Source organism: Elephas maximus, chromosome 16 (assembly GCF_024166365.1).
Source record: "Elephas maximus indicus isolate mEleMax1 chromosome 16, mEleMax1 primary haplotype, whole genome shotgun sequence".
NCBI classification, from domain to species: domain Eukaryota; kingdom Metazoa; phylum Chordata; class Mammalia; order Proboscidea; family Elephantidae; genus Elephas; species Elephas maximus.
The window spans coordinates 10,413,118-10,429,898 of NC_064834.1; the positions used below are offsets into that span (position 1 = coordinate 10,413,118).

A 16,781-nucleotide genomic window follows, 5' to 3' on the forward strand; every position below is an offset into this window, starting at 1 on the left:
TGATGCTTTCCATCATGAAATGGGACACAACAGATGATCCCAAGGTACAGCCAAGGTTGAGAACCATTTCCACAGGTTTTGGCATAGCTAAGGGTACTCAGGAAATCCTGATGGTGTAGTGGTTAAGTGCTACAGCTGCTAACCAAGAGGTCAGCAGTTCAAATCCTCCAGGCGCTCCTTGGAAACCCTATGGGGCAGTTCTACCCTGTCCTATAGGGTCGCTGTGAGTCGGAATCAACTCGACGGCAGTGGGGTTTTTTTTAAGGGTACTCAACAGTATAAACCGTTAAAGCATTCCAACTGAAAGGTTGGAGTCCACCCACAGGCACCTCAGAAGAAAGAGCCAACAATCTACTTCTGAAAAAAAATCAGCCACTGAAAACCCTATGGAGCACAGTTTTACCGTGACATCCACGGGGATACCATGAATCAGGTTTGACTCAACTGCTAAGGGGTCTTCAATCCTGGCTGTATATTAATAGCATGTGTGGAATTTTTAAAAACCCACTGATGCCTAGCCCTAGTCCCCAGGATTCAGATTTTTTGGGGATCTGGGCATGACTTAGGCAGTGGTGTTTTTCAAAAAACCACAGGTAATCATGTACTTCCAGAACCAATGGTCAAACAAACCAGGTCTCAGGTGGGTCCGTGCATGTCCCTGATTCGAAACCTAGATCTTCTAATTTCTGAAACCGGTCCCAGGCACCCACCCCTGGTCCTCCCTGCGACAAAGCGGACCAGCGCTTCTGTCTGGGCTTTGTGCACAAACCTGATTCCAGGTTCTTTGGCAGAAGTATGTAGCTTTGACCCATATTCCCAGGCCAGGGAATATGCACAAGCAGTAGTGTCACACAGAAAGTCCAAATAGTGAAAAAGGAATTTAAGGCAAAGGTCAGCTTCTGCATTTCCTCTGAAACACTGATGTTGACTTGCCCCATGTTTTAGTTTGGTTATGGGCAGGGACCTAGGTCACACTGAGCTGTTTCAAAAGACAGCTTCTATACTAGCAGCTCTTATCTATCGTTTACTTACTTTAGATAAAGAAAGTACTTTAGTCATGGCAAGATTTGGCCCCATTTAATGGTGCCCGTATGGAAATGCCAAGTATAGGAAGAAAAAATACAATCACTTCTTTGCCAGGGAAGTCATTCTGCAGTGCCCTTCCTCTAATAATACCTACATGAAGCCACCTGGCAGCGTGAAACCAATGTTTCCAAGTGAAGGCGTTTGCTTTCACGCTCTGCATCGGGCCCTGGGAAAGTGGTTGTGAAGTGATTAGAGCTGTGAATCCCAGTTATTCAGCCCACAGACCTCCAGCTCCTGAGGAAACACATTCTCTTCCACCCTTGCTGTCTCTGAGGTCTGTAAATTGTGCTTTTCACACAGTCCTTGCCTCAGAGAGTCTGTCAACATCATACCTGGTGGGGTCTTTTCTCCTTGCAGTGATTTTAATTATCACTCAGGCAGTTTTGACAACACAGTCAGGATACAGCTGAGCTCGGGCAAAATATAGTCACCATTTGCAGAGTTGGTTCTTCTCAACTGAATGTACATCTGTGACCTTCAAGCCTTACATCCTCATTTGAAGTGAGGGAGATGCATAGTCTCACCAGAACTCTCGATGCTACAGGTAGAAAGCTTGGAGAGATGGCAGAGGAAAACTCCATTGTCACCTGACCCCTAAAATTGCCAATATTGGATGTAGGCATTAACCATGTTGACTTTTTCAGCCACAATCCCAGACCCTCCAGCTTAGGAGACTCCAAAATAAGCTTTTCGATAAAAGCCCTTGGCCCACTGAATCTCTACTTTCAGGCAAATAAAAATGATCTTTCTTTGTTCTTTTGTTGTTTCCCAGGATGGCGGTTGTTATGGTGATCTCTTCTGCAAAGCTCTGAAAACCTATAATATGCTTTGTTTTGGGATTTACCGGCTGAGAGATGCACACCTCAGCACCCCCAGCCAGTGCACGAAGAGGTGGGTGCCTGTCGCCACTCTGCTGTCCCACCTCTACTTCAGGGACATAAATGCCCTCTCCAGTGCCTAGTATAAGGGCCCTCGGTGTGGCGCAAATGGTTTGCACTTGACTTTCTGATCTAAAGATTGGCAGTTCAAACCCACTCAGTGGTGTTATGGAAGAAAGGCCAGGTAATATGCTTTCATAAAGATTACAGTCAAAAAAACCCGGTGGAGCAGCTCTACTCTGTAACACATGGGGCTGCCATGAGTCGGCATCAGCTGGACAGCAACAGGCCTGGTCCCCTACTGTAAAGGCAACGGTCAGTACACATGCTCTCAACATACAGATTATGGCATTAAATATGGCACTGAGGTCAGAGGTTGTGGGATGCACGTCTCTGTAATTACTAATAAAAAAACAAAAAACCCTGTTGCCATCAAATAGATTCCGACTCATAATGACCCTATAGGATAGAGTAGACCTTCCCCATAGGGTTTCCAAGAAGCCAGCTGGTGGATTTAAACTGCCAGTCCTTTGATTACCAGACAAGCTCTTAGCCACAGCACCACCAGGGCTGTGTAATTACTAATAGCTGTCAGTTTGTCGAACTGTGGGGGCTTGTGTGTTGCTGTGATGCTGGAAACTATGCCACTGGTGTTCAGATACCAGCAGGGTCACCCATGGAGGACAGGTTTCAGCTGAGCTTCCAGACTAAGACAGACTAGGAAGAAGGACCCGGAAGTCTACTTCTGGAAAGAATTAGCCAGTGAAAACCTTATGAATAGCAGCGGAACATTGTCTGATATAGTGCTGGAAGATAAGCCCCCCAGGTTGGAAGGCACCAAAAGATAACTGGGGAAGAGCTGCCTCCTCAAAGTAGAGTCAACCTTAATCACGTGGATGGAGTAAAGCTTCCGGGACCTTCATTTGCTGATGTGGTACAACTCAAAATGAGAAGAAACAGCTGCAAACATCCGTTAATAATTGGAACCTAGAATGTACGAAGTATGAGTCTAGGAAAATTGGAAATCGTCAAAAATGAAATGGAACGCATAAACATCGATATCCTAGGCATTAGTGAGCTGAAATGGACTGGTATTGGCCATTTTGAATCAGACAATCATATAGTCTACTATGCTGGGAATGACAACTTGAAGAGGAATGCTGTTGCATTCATTGTCAAAAAGAATGTTTCAAGATCTATCCTGAAGTACAACGCTGTCAGTGATAGGATAATATCCATATGCCTACAAGGAAGACCAGTTAATACGACTATTATTCAAGTTTACGCACCAACTACTCGGGCCAAAGATGACGAAATAGAAGATTTTTATCAGCTGCTGCAGTTGGAAATTGATCGAACATGCAATCAAGATGCATTGATAATTACTGGCAATTGGAATGCGAAAGTTGGAAACGAAGAAGGATTAGTAGTTGGAAAATATGGCCTTGGTGATAGAAACAATGCCAGAGATCGAATGATAGAATTTTGAAAGACCAACGACTTCTTCATGGCAAATACTTTCTTTCACCAACATAAATGGTGACTATACACATGGACCTCGCCAGATGGAACACACAGAAATCAAATTGACTGCATCTGTGGAAAGAGACGATGGAAAAGCTCAATATCATCAGTCAGAACAAGGCCAGGGGCCGACTGTGGAACAGACCATCGATTGCTCATATGCAAGTTCAAGCTGAAACTGAAGAAAATCAGACCAAGTCCACGAGAGCCAAAATATGACCTTGAGTATATCCCGCCTGAATTTAGAGACCATCTGAAGAACAGATTTGACTCATTGAAAACTAGTGACCGAAGACCAGATGAATTGTGGAATGACATCAAGGACATCATCCATGAAGAAAGCAAGAGGTCACTGAAAAGACAGGAAAGAAAGAAAGAAAAGACCAAGGTGGATGTCAGAGGAGACTCTGAAACTTGCTCTTGAGCATCGAGCAGCTAAAGCAAAAGGAAGAACTGATGAAGTAAAAGAACTGAACAGATTTCAAAGGGCCTCTCGAGAAGACAAAATAAAGTATTATAATGACAGGTGCAAAGAGCTGGAGATGGAAAACCAAAAGGGAAGAACACGCTCGGCATTTCTCAAGCTGAAGGAACTGAAGAAAAAATTCAAGCCTCGAGTTGCAATAGTGAAGGATTCCATGGGGAAAATATTAAATGATGCAGAAAGCATCAAAAGAAGATGGAAGAAATACACAGAGTCATTATACCAAAAAGAATTAGTTGATGTTCAACCATTTCAAGAGGTGGCACGTGATCAGGAACCAATGGTACTGAAGGAAGAAGTCCAAGCTGCTCTGAAGGCATTGGTGAAAAACAAGGCTCCAGGAATTGTTGGAATATCAATTGAGATGTTTCAACAAACAGATGCAGCACTGGAGGTGCTCACTCGTCTATACCAAGAAATATGGAAGACACCTTCCTGGCTAACTGACTGGAAGAGATCCATATTTATGCCTATTCCCAAGAAAGGTGATCCAACTGAATGTGGAAATTATAGAACAATATCATTAATATCACACGCAAGCAAAATTCTGCTGAAGATCATTCAAAAATGGCTGCAGCAGTATATCAACAGGGAACTGCCAGAAATTCAGGCCGGTTTCAGAAGAGGACATGGAACCAGGGATATCATTGCTGATGTCAGATGGATCCTGGCTGAAAGCAGAGAATACCAGAAGGATGTTTACCTGTGTTTTATGGATTATGCAAAGGCATTTGACTGTGTGGATCATAGCAAACTATGGATAACACTGCAAAGAATGGGAATTCCAGAACACTTAATTGTGCTCATGAGGAACCTGTACATAGATCAAAAGGCAGTCTTTCAGACAGAACAAGGGGATACTGTGTGGTTTGAAGTCAGGAAAGGTTTGTGCCAGGGTTGTATTCTTTCACCATACCTATTTAGTCTGTATGCTGAACAAATAATCTGAGAAGCTGGACTATATGAAGAAGAACGGGGCATCAAGATTGGAGGAAGACTCATTAACAACCTGCATTATGCAGATGACACAACCTTGCTTGCTGAAAGTGAAGAGGACTTGAAGCACTTACTAATGAAGTTCAAAGACCACAGCCTTCAGTATGGATTACACCTCAACATAAAGAAAACAAAAATCCTCACGACTGGTCCAATGAGCAACATCATGATAAACAGAGAAAATATTCAAGTTGTCAAGGATTTCATTTTACTTGGATCCACAATCAAGAGCCATGGAACCAGCAGTCAAGAAATCAAAAGACGCATTGCATTGGGCAAATCTGCTGCAAAGGACCTCTTCAAAGTGTTGAAGAGCTAAGATGTCACCCTGAAGACTAAGGTGCGCCTGACCCATGGTATTTTCAATCGCATCATATGCATGTGAAAGCCAGACAATGAATAAGGAAGACCGAAGAAGAGTTGATGCCTTTGAATTGTGGTGTTGGTGAAGAATATTGAATATACCATGGACTGCCAAAAGAACAAACAAATCTGTCTTAGAATAAGTACAGCCAGAATGCTCCTTAACAGCCAGAATGCTCCTTAGAAGCAAGGATGGCAAGACTGCATCTTACATACTTTGGACATGTTGTCAGGAGGGATCAGTCCCTGGAGAAGGACATCATGCTTGGCAGAGTACAGGGTCAGCAGAAAAGAGGAAGACGCTCAACGAGGTAGATTGACACAGTGGCTGCAACAGTGAGCACAAGCATAACAACGATTGTAAGGATGGCACAGGACTGGGCAATGTTTCGTTCTGTTGTGCATAGAGTCGCTATGAGTCAGAACCAACTCGACGGCACCTAACAACAAATGAATATACAATGTGAAAAGAATTCATCTTTTATACTAGTCATGCCATCACTAATAACAAAATTCAGAATATAAGCATCTCCCTCAGACAACAGCTACTGACACAACCTCTGTAGGATATTTTACATCACTCGTGTAAGTATGCATCTGTCAGTTTGTCATACTATGGTGGCTTGCATGTTGCTGTCATGCTGGAAGCTATGCCAGCAGTATTTCAAATACCATCAGGGTCACCGATGGTGGACAGGTTTCAATGGAGTTTCCAGACTAAGACTAGGTAGAAGGACCTGGTGGTCAATTTCTGAAAAAAATTGGCAGTGAAAACCTTATGAATAGCAGCAGGGGAGCACTATCTGACGCAGTGCCAGAAGATGAGCTCCTTGGCTTAGAAAGCACTCAAAATGGGACTGGGGGAAACCTGCCTCCTCAAAGTAGAGTCGACCTTAATAACATGGATAGAGTAAAGCTTTCAGGACCTTCATTTGTTGATGTGGCACAGCTCAAAATGAGAAACAGCTACAAACGTCCATTATTAATCAAAATGTAGAATTATGAAGTATGAATCTAGGAAAATTGGAAGTCATCAAAAACGAACACATAAAGATTGATATCCTAGGCATTTGTGAGCTGAAATGGACTGGTATTGGACATTTTGAATTGGGCAATCTTATGGTCTATTATGCCAGGAATGACAAGTTAAAGAGAAACGGCATCACGTTCATTGTCAAAAAGAACATTTCAAGATCTATCCTGAAGTACAATGCTATCAGTGATAGGATAATATATACCTACAAAGAAGACCAGTTAATATGACTATTATTCAAATTTAGGAGCCAACCACTGAGGCCAAAGATGAAGAAACTAAAGATTTTTACACAACTTCTGCAGTCTGAAATTGATCAAACAACCCAGATGCACTGATAATTACTGGTCATTGCAATGCAAAAGTTGGAAACAATGAAGAAGGATCAGTGGTTGCAAAATATGGCCTTGGTGATAGAAACAATGCTGAAGAACACATGATAGAGTTTTGCAGGACAACTTATTCATCGCAAATACTGTTTAACAACATGAACAGTGACTATACACGTGGACATTGCTAGATGAAATACACAGCTATCAAATCAACTACATCTGTAGAAAAAGACAATGGAGAAGCTCAATATCATCAGTCAGAACAAGGCCGGGGCTGACTGCAGAACAGACCACAGATTACTCCTCATTTGCAACTTCAAGTTGAAGCAAATTGTAACATGTTCACGTGAGCCAAAGTATGACCTTGAGTACATCCCACCTGAATTTACAGAACATCTCAAAAATACATTGGATGCATTGAACACTAATGATTGAAGTTGGAGTTGTAGAAGGACATCATACATGAAGAAAGCAAGAGGTGATTAAAAAGATGGGGAAAAAAAGGACAAAAATGGATGTGAGAATAGACTCTGAAATTTGCTCTTGAACGTAGAGTAGCTAAAACAAATGGAAGAAATGATGAAGTAAAAGAGCTTAGCTGAAGATTTCAAAAGGCGGCTCAAGAAGGCAAAGTAAATGATTATACCAAAATGTGCAAAAACCTGGAGTTAGAAAACCAAAAAGGAGGAACACGCTCGGCATTTCTCAAGGTGAAAGAACTGAACAAAAAATTTAAGCTTCACGTTGCAAAGTGAAAGATTCTATGAGAAAATATTGAATGACACAGGAAGCATCAAAAGAAGATGGAAGGAATATACAGTCACTGTACCAAAAAAAATTGGTCGACCTTCAACCATTTCAGGAGGTAACATATGGTCAAGAAATAATGGTATTGAAGGAAGAAGTCCAAGCTGCACTGAAGGCATTAGTGGAAAACAAGACATCAAGAATCGTAGGTATACTAGTTGACATGTTTCAACAAATGGATGCAGTGCTGAAAGTGTTCACTCGTCTATGTCAAGAAATTTGAAAGACAGGCACTACCTGGCCACCCAACTGGAAAAAATCTGTGTTTGTGCCCATTCCAAAGAAAGGTGATTCAATAGAATATGGAAATTATTGAACAATATCATTAATTATCACATGCAAGTAAAATTTTGCTTAAGATAATTCAAAAACAGTTGGAGCAATGCATCAACTGGAAACTGCTGGAAGTTCAAGCTGGGTTTAGAAGACAATGTGGAAGGAGGGCTATCGTTGCTGATGTTAGATGGGTCTTGGCTGAAAGCAGAGAATATCAGAAAGGTATTTACCTGTGTTGTGTTGACTATCCAAAGGCATTCAACTGCATGGATCATAACAAAATATGGGTAACATTGCGAAGAATGGGAATTCAAGAACACTTAATTGTGCTCATGAGGAACCTGTACGTAGACCAGGAGGCAGTCATACAAACAGAACAAGGGGATACTGCGTGGTTTAAAGCCAGAAAAGGTGGATGTCAGGGTCGTATTCTTTCACCACACTTATTGAATCTATATGCTAAGCAAGTAATCCGAGAAGCTGGACTATATGAAGAAGAACGTGGCATCAAGATTGGAGGAAGACTAACAATCTGTGATATGCAGACAACACAACCTTGCTTGTCGAAAGTAAAGAGGACTTGAAGCACTTACTGAGGAAGATCAAAGACTGGATCAGTGTGGATTATACCTCAGCATAAAGAAAACAAAAATCCTCACAACTAGACCAATAAACATCATGATAAACAGAGAAAATACTGAAGTTGTCAAGGATTCATATTACTTGGATCCACAATCAAAGCCCATGGAAGCAGCAGTCAAGAAATCAAAGGACACACATTGCAATTAGGCAGCTTTGCTGTAAAAGACCTCTTTGAAGTGTTAAAAAAGCAAAGATGTCACTTTGAGGACTAAGGTAGGTCTGACCCAAGCCATGATATTTGCTGTCACCTCATATGCAGATGAAAACCGGACAATGAATAAGGAAGACTGAAGATTTGATGTATTTGAATTATGGTTTTGGCAAAGAATATTGAATATACCATGAACCACCAGAAGAATGAACAAACCTGTCTTAGAAGTATGTCTCATGTACTTTGGACACGTTGTCAGGAGGGATCAGTCCCTGGAGAAGGACATCATGCTTGGTAAAGTAGAGGGTCAGCGAAAAAGAGGAAGACCCTCAATGAGATGGAATGACACAGTGGTTGCAACAATGGGCTCAAACATAGCAAAGATTCTGAGGATGGCGCAGGCCTGGGCAGTGTTTTGTTTTGTTGTACATGGGGTTGCTATGAAATGGAACTGACTTGATGGCAATGACAGTGTAAAGATAAGTTTCTTGACCATATCCTAGAACTCTATGTTTTTACGGAAATTATGTAATAATAGTTTAAGTGTGGCATTTGTGTTTTTCTCATATTCATTAAAATTAATTCATAGCAGGAAATAATTAAAAGTACTTCACAGAATTACCGAAATCAGTGAGTTTGCATAAAACACCCCAGGAAACAATGCTGTAGGTGAGTGTTTCTCAGCCCTGCTTGCGCCCTGCATTTAAGAATCACCTGAGGAGCTGTCTAAAATACCTTGATTTAAGTGGTCTGGAGTATGTGTGCTTGTATTTAATATAGAAATATATTAAGTATTATGGAGCTATTTCTTTTCCAGCGATTACAGTGAATAGCCAGAGTGGAGAAGAACTGGTGTAGATCAGCAGGTTCTAAAAATTTAGCTTGCGTGAGAAGCACCTGCCGAGGTTGTTAAAATACAGATTGCTGGGCCCCACCAGCAGAGTTTCTGACTCGGTAGGTTTGGGAGGGGGCCTGAGAATTGACATTTTTAAGAAGTTCCCAGGTGATGCTGATGCATCTGGTCTTAGAACCACACTTTGAGAACGACTGCTGTAGATGGAACGTAATGATTTTTTTTTTTCCTTTCCATCATATCTGGTGTAAAAGTCTGGTCAGCAGGTTGAAGAGAGCAATAAAGCAGGGCTCAGAAGGAGGTATTTTTTCTTCTTTCACTCAGTTAAGCTCTCACCAAAATTGATTCTTAAAAGATAAAAAGTGAGGAAGGTGAAACAAGATACTGGGCGATGGTGGATGAAATCCCTGTGTGTGTCTGGGATTCTCCAAAATTCTAGGGTGAAAGTTGCAGCTCAGTCTATGCAACCGCATGTGTTGGGCCCCTCAAGTTCAGAAGTGAACTTGATGTGGCATTGAGAGGTGCACATAGATTACAGGAAGCACAGTTTGGCCCTCCCGTTACCAGCACTAATTCAGAACCTCTGCAAGCCCGTGGCTGAGCTCCTCCATTAAGACGTAGTTAAACTTGGAAGATCACTGTTGAGGCCTTGGACCAGCTACAAGTCCATGTTCCAGGCCCTCTGATAGGCTCTGCCAGCTCCTTCTGGTTCACAGGGAGAGCTGAATTCTTCCCCCGTTATCGTCACACTGTAACGTCTTTGCTTTTCCGTCTAGGTATGTCATCACCAACCCCCCATACGAATTTGAGCTTGTGCCCACGGACCTGATCTTCTGCTTGATGCAGTTTGACCACAACGCCGGCCAGTCCCGAGCCAGCCTGTCCCATTCCTCCCACTCGTCCCAGTCCTCTAGCAAGAAGAGTTCCTCCGTTCACTCCATCCCGTCCACAGCCAACCGAGCGAACCGCCCCAAGTCCAGGGAGGCCCGGGACAAACAGAAGTACGTGCAGGAAGAGCGGCTTTGATATGTGTCCCCACTGCCACCATGTGTGAAACTCTATCTGCCACTCATTTCCCCAGTTGGTGTCCCAACGATAACTTTCCCTGTTCCCCCTGTAGTTTCTCTACCCCCCCTTTTTTTTTTACACATTTTGCATATGTATGATAGTGTGCATGTGGTTGTCATTTTTATTTCACCACCATAAAACCCTTGAGCACAACAGCAAATAAGCAGACGGACCAAAAATTATTTATGATTCTAGGGGAAGAAATCACCCATAGGCACGCTCCAGACATGAATAGCTCACTGCAGGAAGGAGTTCGCGGATTAGCAGGGAGCGCTTGTGATCGATGTCAGTTCCGAAAAGCGAGTTTATTTAATGTAGAGGAAGAAAACTTCATGCTGATTGACCAGGATCATTAGGGCGCTTGGGGTTTTGATTTTCTTGTTGTTTTCCTTTTTGTTGTTATTGTTGTTGTTGTTTTTATACACACACAGTAAGTTAGCACACCTTTATTTGGAGCAAGCAACCAAAAAGCAATGCAAACGTATCAATTGGTTCCACTCTCTGGGCCGAACTGTCGCAATGTGACAGTGTAAATGATTGTTAAACGCCTGCTTTTTGTAAGAGACCATCAGAGTTTGCAGTTACTCACCAAGGCCTTTTGTCCCAAAGTGATCTTCCTTTGGGCATTTATGTGAACATTTCTAACCTGAGTGTGGAGGAAAAGAATAGGATTCGATTCATGGAAGTCTCAAATTCTCATGATTTAATTTAAGTGGAAAGAGGTTTGGTTGCATATTAAATTGTTATTCGGTCTCCTTATGCTGCCATATGAAGAGCTATTGTTTTTTTCTTTCACTTTTGACATTTGGGATGAAAAGCCATATGTATCATAAATATCAGATGTAAGTCATTAAAAACTGCCTTCCTGGGACTTTGACATCTCTTAAAAGGTGAATTACTTACCTTATGTACGGAATAAATAACGCTCAGGAAAGAGCAAGCGTTTTTGCGCGCATTCTCAGGGGACCTTTCTACTCCCCTCTGTCTGATTTGCCAGGGCCCCAACGCCAGTTAGAAGCAGGGGCTGGGACAGTGGTACTGAGAGAGGATGGATGATAAACCCAGCAGCAGATCACGTTTCCCTAAAAGCCGACATCCTAAGTAAATCAGAACACAGGAGGATCAAGCCACAGTTGACTCCACAAAGACAAAAGCCAGCTACCAGAGTAAACTGTTGGCCCAGCTGCCTGAGGCTGGCTGTCCCAAAGCAGAAAGCTGGTGGGAGAAACTCCTCATTACCAGTTGCCTGCACAGGCCAACTCACCTAGGCAGGTGAACGAAAACCATAGAGAGCTGTTCCTCGTCATGAGATGGGGAACTAGAAGACCAGTGCGATAGTGAGCCAAACGCATTTTGGTATAATGATTATTTTTTCTTTTCTTTCTTTTTGTAAGTTAGTAAGCATGAAGGAAAGGTGGGAAAATGCCCTTTTTTTTTTTCAATATACAGTTGTCAGATGTTTCATGCATGGGAATTATGCTTTAGGCAGTGCAGTAATTTTGAAAAATTGGTCAACTCCTCCATCACCAAATTCTGGCAGTCATATGGATGGGCTAGCCCAGGGCTGGAATATATATAATCTATATATACATATTTGAAATGTTCAAAAATTTTTATTGCATAGAATAGGGGTAGAGGGTTGGAGAAAGATGTCACAGCGATACCTTCTCTACAAAGGTGCTTTTATGGTGAATGTTTTGGGTTTAGATTTTGGCTCCCTTGTCCCCGCCCCCAAGCATGGTAGTTTTGGAGATTTGCTTGCTGTGTGAATGGACAAGCACTTTTACTGACAAAATGGTGAGGCTCAGTTGGAACCTCCACCCACCCCCTGCACCAAAGACAGCGGCAATGCAGTATCCAAACCAGTCATGGGGTGGTGAGTAATTGCATACATGTATATTAAAGAGCCCTATGAGTAGATTTTTTTTTTCAAATTATTTTTGTCCCTATATACTGATTTATAGATTACTTATAACTACTATTTCTATATATATAACTATATATAAATATGTATATATTTATATATATATATATATATATATATATATATATATATCCCCTAGTTTGGGATCATGAAGAGCTGTTCATGTATCCTTTGCAAAGGAGGTTAGAAAGGTATGCCCTGAGACCATTTATAACTATAAGAATGTGCCAGTTAAAGTGCTCAACAGGAAATATGACAGTTTAAAAACATTGTAAAACTCACATAGCTTACTTCTCTCTCTAAAGTGCAACAAGGATGAATAGAATGGGCCAAGGTATGACAATTAATGGTTCTGCATGACCTAGCCACTGCTGGGGGTTTTTCTTCTATAACGTTGTCCTTGTGAAAACTTTTGTGAAATTAAAAAAAAAAAAAAAAAAAAAAGGAGTTATAAATTTTATTCTGTTCTTGGTTTATTTTTCTTTAGATTGTTCTGTTTGTGGTTTTATTTGATTTGTTTTGCCTTTTTTTTTTTTTTCCTCCCCTTTCCCACACCTTTCCCCCTCTCCTCTTCCTTCCTCCACTTTCTAAACTGCTCAGCGCAATGAGGCTGTGTTGCTGCTATTGCTAGATCCTCTAGAGTTTGTTTTGGTGTTCTTGGGTTTGGGGTTTGGGTAATTTGGGGGGAACTTCTTTCCATCTGGCTTGCCTTTCAATCTGCACGTGGCCTCCCTGCCCACCTTAGTACCTTGCTCCAAATCCAAAAGCATTTTCCCATCGAGAAACCACGCTCCCTTCATTCCCCCTCATTACCACCCCCACAACCCAGCCCCTCCATTGGTCTGTCCACATCTCTGTGTTTCTCTTAGCAAGTCCTACTAAATCAAGGGATGATGCCAGTTGATATACTTTTCTGGAAGACATCTGCAGCTATTTCATTTGGCAAGCCTGCTTCTCTGTTCATCTCTTATCCTCCTTTTGCTTTAAACTGGGAGGATTATTAATGGCAAAAGCATGGGTCTCCTCTGTGTTGGATCAGTATGCCCCAAAGTTAAAACTATTCAGCTGTAGGCATGAACTAAATAATCCAAGCCCAGTTTTCTGGGGGCTGACGATTTAGTGTGCGTAGTACCCAGGTCCCCCCTGCCACCTGCCTTTCAGATATTTGTCAAATCCCAGCCAGAGATTGGGCAGATAGAGAGAAGTAAATTCAAAACGTGTTTTATAGACAAATTTTTAGTAGCTCTGATGAGAACTGACTAGAATGGAGTGGGAACAGACTATGACATGAGATGGAGTTTTGAGATCTTCCCTGGATTTACCTAATGATTTAATTAATCAATGCCTACTGGTAATGAGAATTGACTGTACTTGGGTAATGATATATTTAATGACAGAAAAGGTATCATTATTTCTTCTATCTTGTTAGCCAAAACTGGTGTATTACGCTTTGCTCAACAGAGAGGAGTCTATTCCATTGCTTTCCTTAGACCCCAGACTGCCCATTCCTCTTTCAGGAGCTCATCACTTAGAGAGGAAGAATACAAGTTTCTCATATTATGTCTCTTACTCCTCTTTCCACCAATAAACAAAGTAAGTGGGTAGCGGTAGGGGTAGAAAGTGAAAGAGTTATTTTGAAGATAAAGTATATGCATTTTAAAAGTAATACAGTTAGAAACTCAGTTATCTGCACCATTCTAGAAGAGAAGCAATTTCTAATCCATTTAGTCCAATTTGCATTAAGGTTTGAAACGGGCAAGTAGTCAGTACTTTGGTAGACCAGAAAGCCCGATGAAACTTACTCGGCACTCAGATGATCATGAAATCATCAGCATGCCTAACAAGTGCTACACAGGGTTGTGTCTGAAGCCAGCTCAAGTGGATAAAGAGAAACTGGAGATTTGTATAGTTAAATTTCTACCACAATTGGGAGAGGTTTTAAATTCTGCTATGAATATTAAAGATTATGACCCAGAACTTTCTTCCCCATAGCTCTCAATGAATATTTGAAATAAATTAATTTACCTTAAACATTCCCATACCTTATACAATCATTTTATAAATTATCCTTGCCCTCCTTGGCTTATCAAACACGAACAACGAACACCTCTAGGTGCTTCACGATGCTGCCATGGTGTTGGCACTTTCTTGAGCTGGGTATGCAGCTCCTGAGAAAGGAACAACCAAGCAGGTCAGTAAGCAAAGAGACTGACTGTGCCTCTTGCTGGTTGTCAAGATTCCAGATGACCAGAAAAACCTTTCGCTGGCTCTTCTTCAGCATGGGAAAAGCCTAAAGGTACCTACATCCTACATCCCAATAAAAAATAGAGGCAATTAAATCAGCCCGCCAGGTTCCTATAGCAACAGGCTCCCTGAAGGAGAAATAGGACAGGACAGAAAGTTCAGAGTCTGTGGAAGTCAAGACAGGGTACAAATCCATGTCTCAAGCAGCTCCATTCAGCCCATCCCTGCTTTGTCACAGCATGATGAAAAAGTAGCTGTGGGCACCTGTCACTGAACTGGTTGTACATTTGGAGGTTGCTTATCCTCTGTCACACAGAAGGAAAGAGTAAAGAGCCTGCCCTCTGGCTGTCGGCTGGCTGGACTGAGGGCCACAGAGGAAGATTTGGAGGAGCATTTTTCTCTGCCCAGTGAACCATAGCATTAGACTTTGAGTGAAAAGAGACAGAGCATGGAGAAAGATTGCGAAGGAGTGAGCCAGTTTTCATGAACAGAAAGTGCTCCAGCTCAGGTACAAATGATCGTCATCTCTCTAAATTAGCCACATTTTGCCCATGCAGAGAAGAGGAGGCAGTGTGCGTGGGTGGGAGCACTGGGGTTTGGTGGGCAGAGGAAGAGCATAAGACTGCCTGCCAGAAACAGGAAGTGGGACACCAGCAGCGTTACCTCTGAAAAGTTGAGCTCCTTGTTCACCCCCAGTGTTCTCAACTGCTATCTCTATCCAACTGGAGTCTTTCTCTTTCAAGCCTTTTCTCTCTGAGCCTCAGCTTGCAGTGTGGCAAGAAGAGGGCCAATTATTCCAAATGCCTTTGCCCCCTTGTCTGCACTCATCTCCGGGGAGTAGTTCTGTGAAAAGGCTAAACCCCACAGCACTGACAGCCCACAGAGCCAGCACAGATTTTCACAGCACAGCGCCTGCTTCTCCCTCTGCTGTGGGGACTCCGGACAGCTCAGGCAGCCCCTACAGAGCTTGGGCCCTTCCCCACCACAGCCCACCCCTTCAGGATCCCTGCAGCCCCATGGCCATTGGCTGGAGGAAGCCCTGACCCGTATACTGAGTCCCACAATCTCAGTGATGAAGCTACCAATGGATACTGCTCATGCCTCTCAGGTGGGGTTGGCTGCCTGTCACATGAACAGCCAATATTTCAGAGAACTCTCCAGAACCCCTGAACTCTCCAGACCTAACATCAGGCCACCTCTTCCTCTCCTTAGCCCCCAAGTGAAGACTACCCAATCAAATCCTCCTCTGTCATCTCTACTGTACGACCCAAGCCAATACTCCAACTAATATACTCCGGTTCTCCAGCCCCAGCTCCTCTGCTGAAAGGCATCATTTGCAATCATACCTGAAAAGCACCGCCCATCCTTACCAGGTCATTCAGTGTCGATAGTGCTCACATGAATGCTAACCTATACTAAAATGTTAGATGGAGCCCTGGTGGCCTAGTGGTTAAAGCGCTCAGCTGCTAACCGAAAGGTCAGTGGCTCCAACCCACCAGCTGCTCTGTGAGAGAAAGATGTGATGGTTGGCTTCTGTAAAGATTACAGTCTTGGAAACCCTGTGAGGCAGTTCTACCCTGTCCTACAGGGTTGCTATGAATCAGAATCGACTCGACAGCAGTGGATTTGGTTCTTTGGTATACTAAAAGGTTACGATGGGATAGGAAGAAAGGTCTGATGACCTACTTCCAAGAATCAGCCAGTGCAAATCCAATGGATCCCAAAAGCTCGATCCACTGTCGATCACGGGGATGGTCCCTGACCAGACATCATTTCATTGTGCATAGGGTCGCCACGACTCAGGGACTGACTCAACGGTAACTAACAACAACAACACTAGAAGTTAACACCTGCGCACTTACAATGGGCTAGATAGACACTCTTCTATGCACTTTACATATATTAACTCATTTAATCCTCATGAGGACTAGAGGTAGCTGCTGTTATATCTCCCTGTATAAGAGGAAGAATGTAAAGTACGGATATGTTCAAAGTCCCATAGCCAGGAAGTGACCAAGTGGGATTTAAAAGTAGAGTCTATGAATTTGACCACTATGATACAATGTCTGCTACTATTACTAATACTACTGATGACCTAACAGCTCACCTTGACTTAGCAT

The 16,781-nt window shown here is 42.6% G+C and overlaps 1 protein-coding gene across 12 annotated transcripts in view; it reads left to right on the forward strand.

Moving 5' to 3' along the window:
* KCNMA1 (potassium calcium-activated channel subfamily M alpha 1) overlaps window positions 1–16,781 on the forward strand; it is a 916,342-nt gene that overhangs the window by 895,785 nt on the left and 3,776 nt on the right. For 5 of the 12 annotated variants that reach the window (XM_049856139.1, XM_049856140.1, XM_049856150.1 and 2 more), the window contains 2 exons: window positions 1,859–1,977; window positions 10,202–10,426. In XM_049856139.1, coding sequence (XP_049712096.1) covers window positions 1,859–1,977; window positions 10,202–10,426 — 344 coding nt within the window. Of the gene's footprint in view, window positions 1–1,858; window positions 1,978–10,201; window positions 12,860–13,017; window positions 13,059–16,781 lie in introns of those variants that run through there. The other 7 variants (XM_049856138.1, XM_049856141.1, XM_049856144.1 and 4 more) reach the window with 3 other exon arrangements.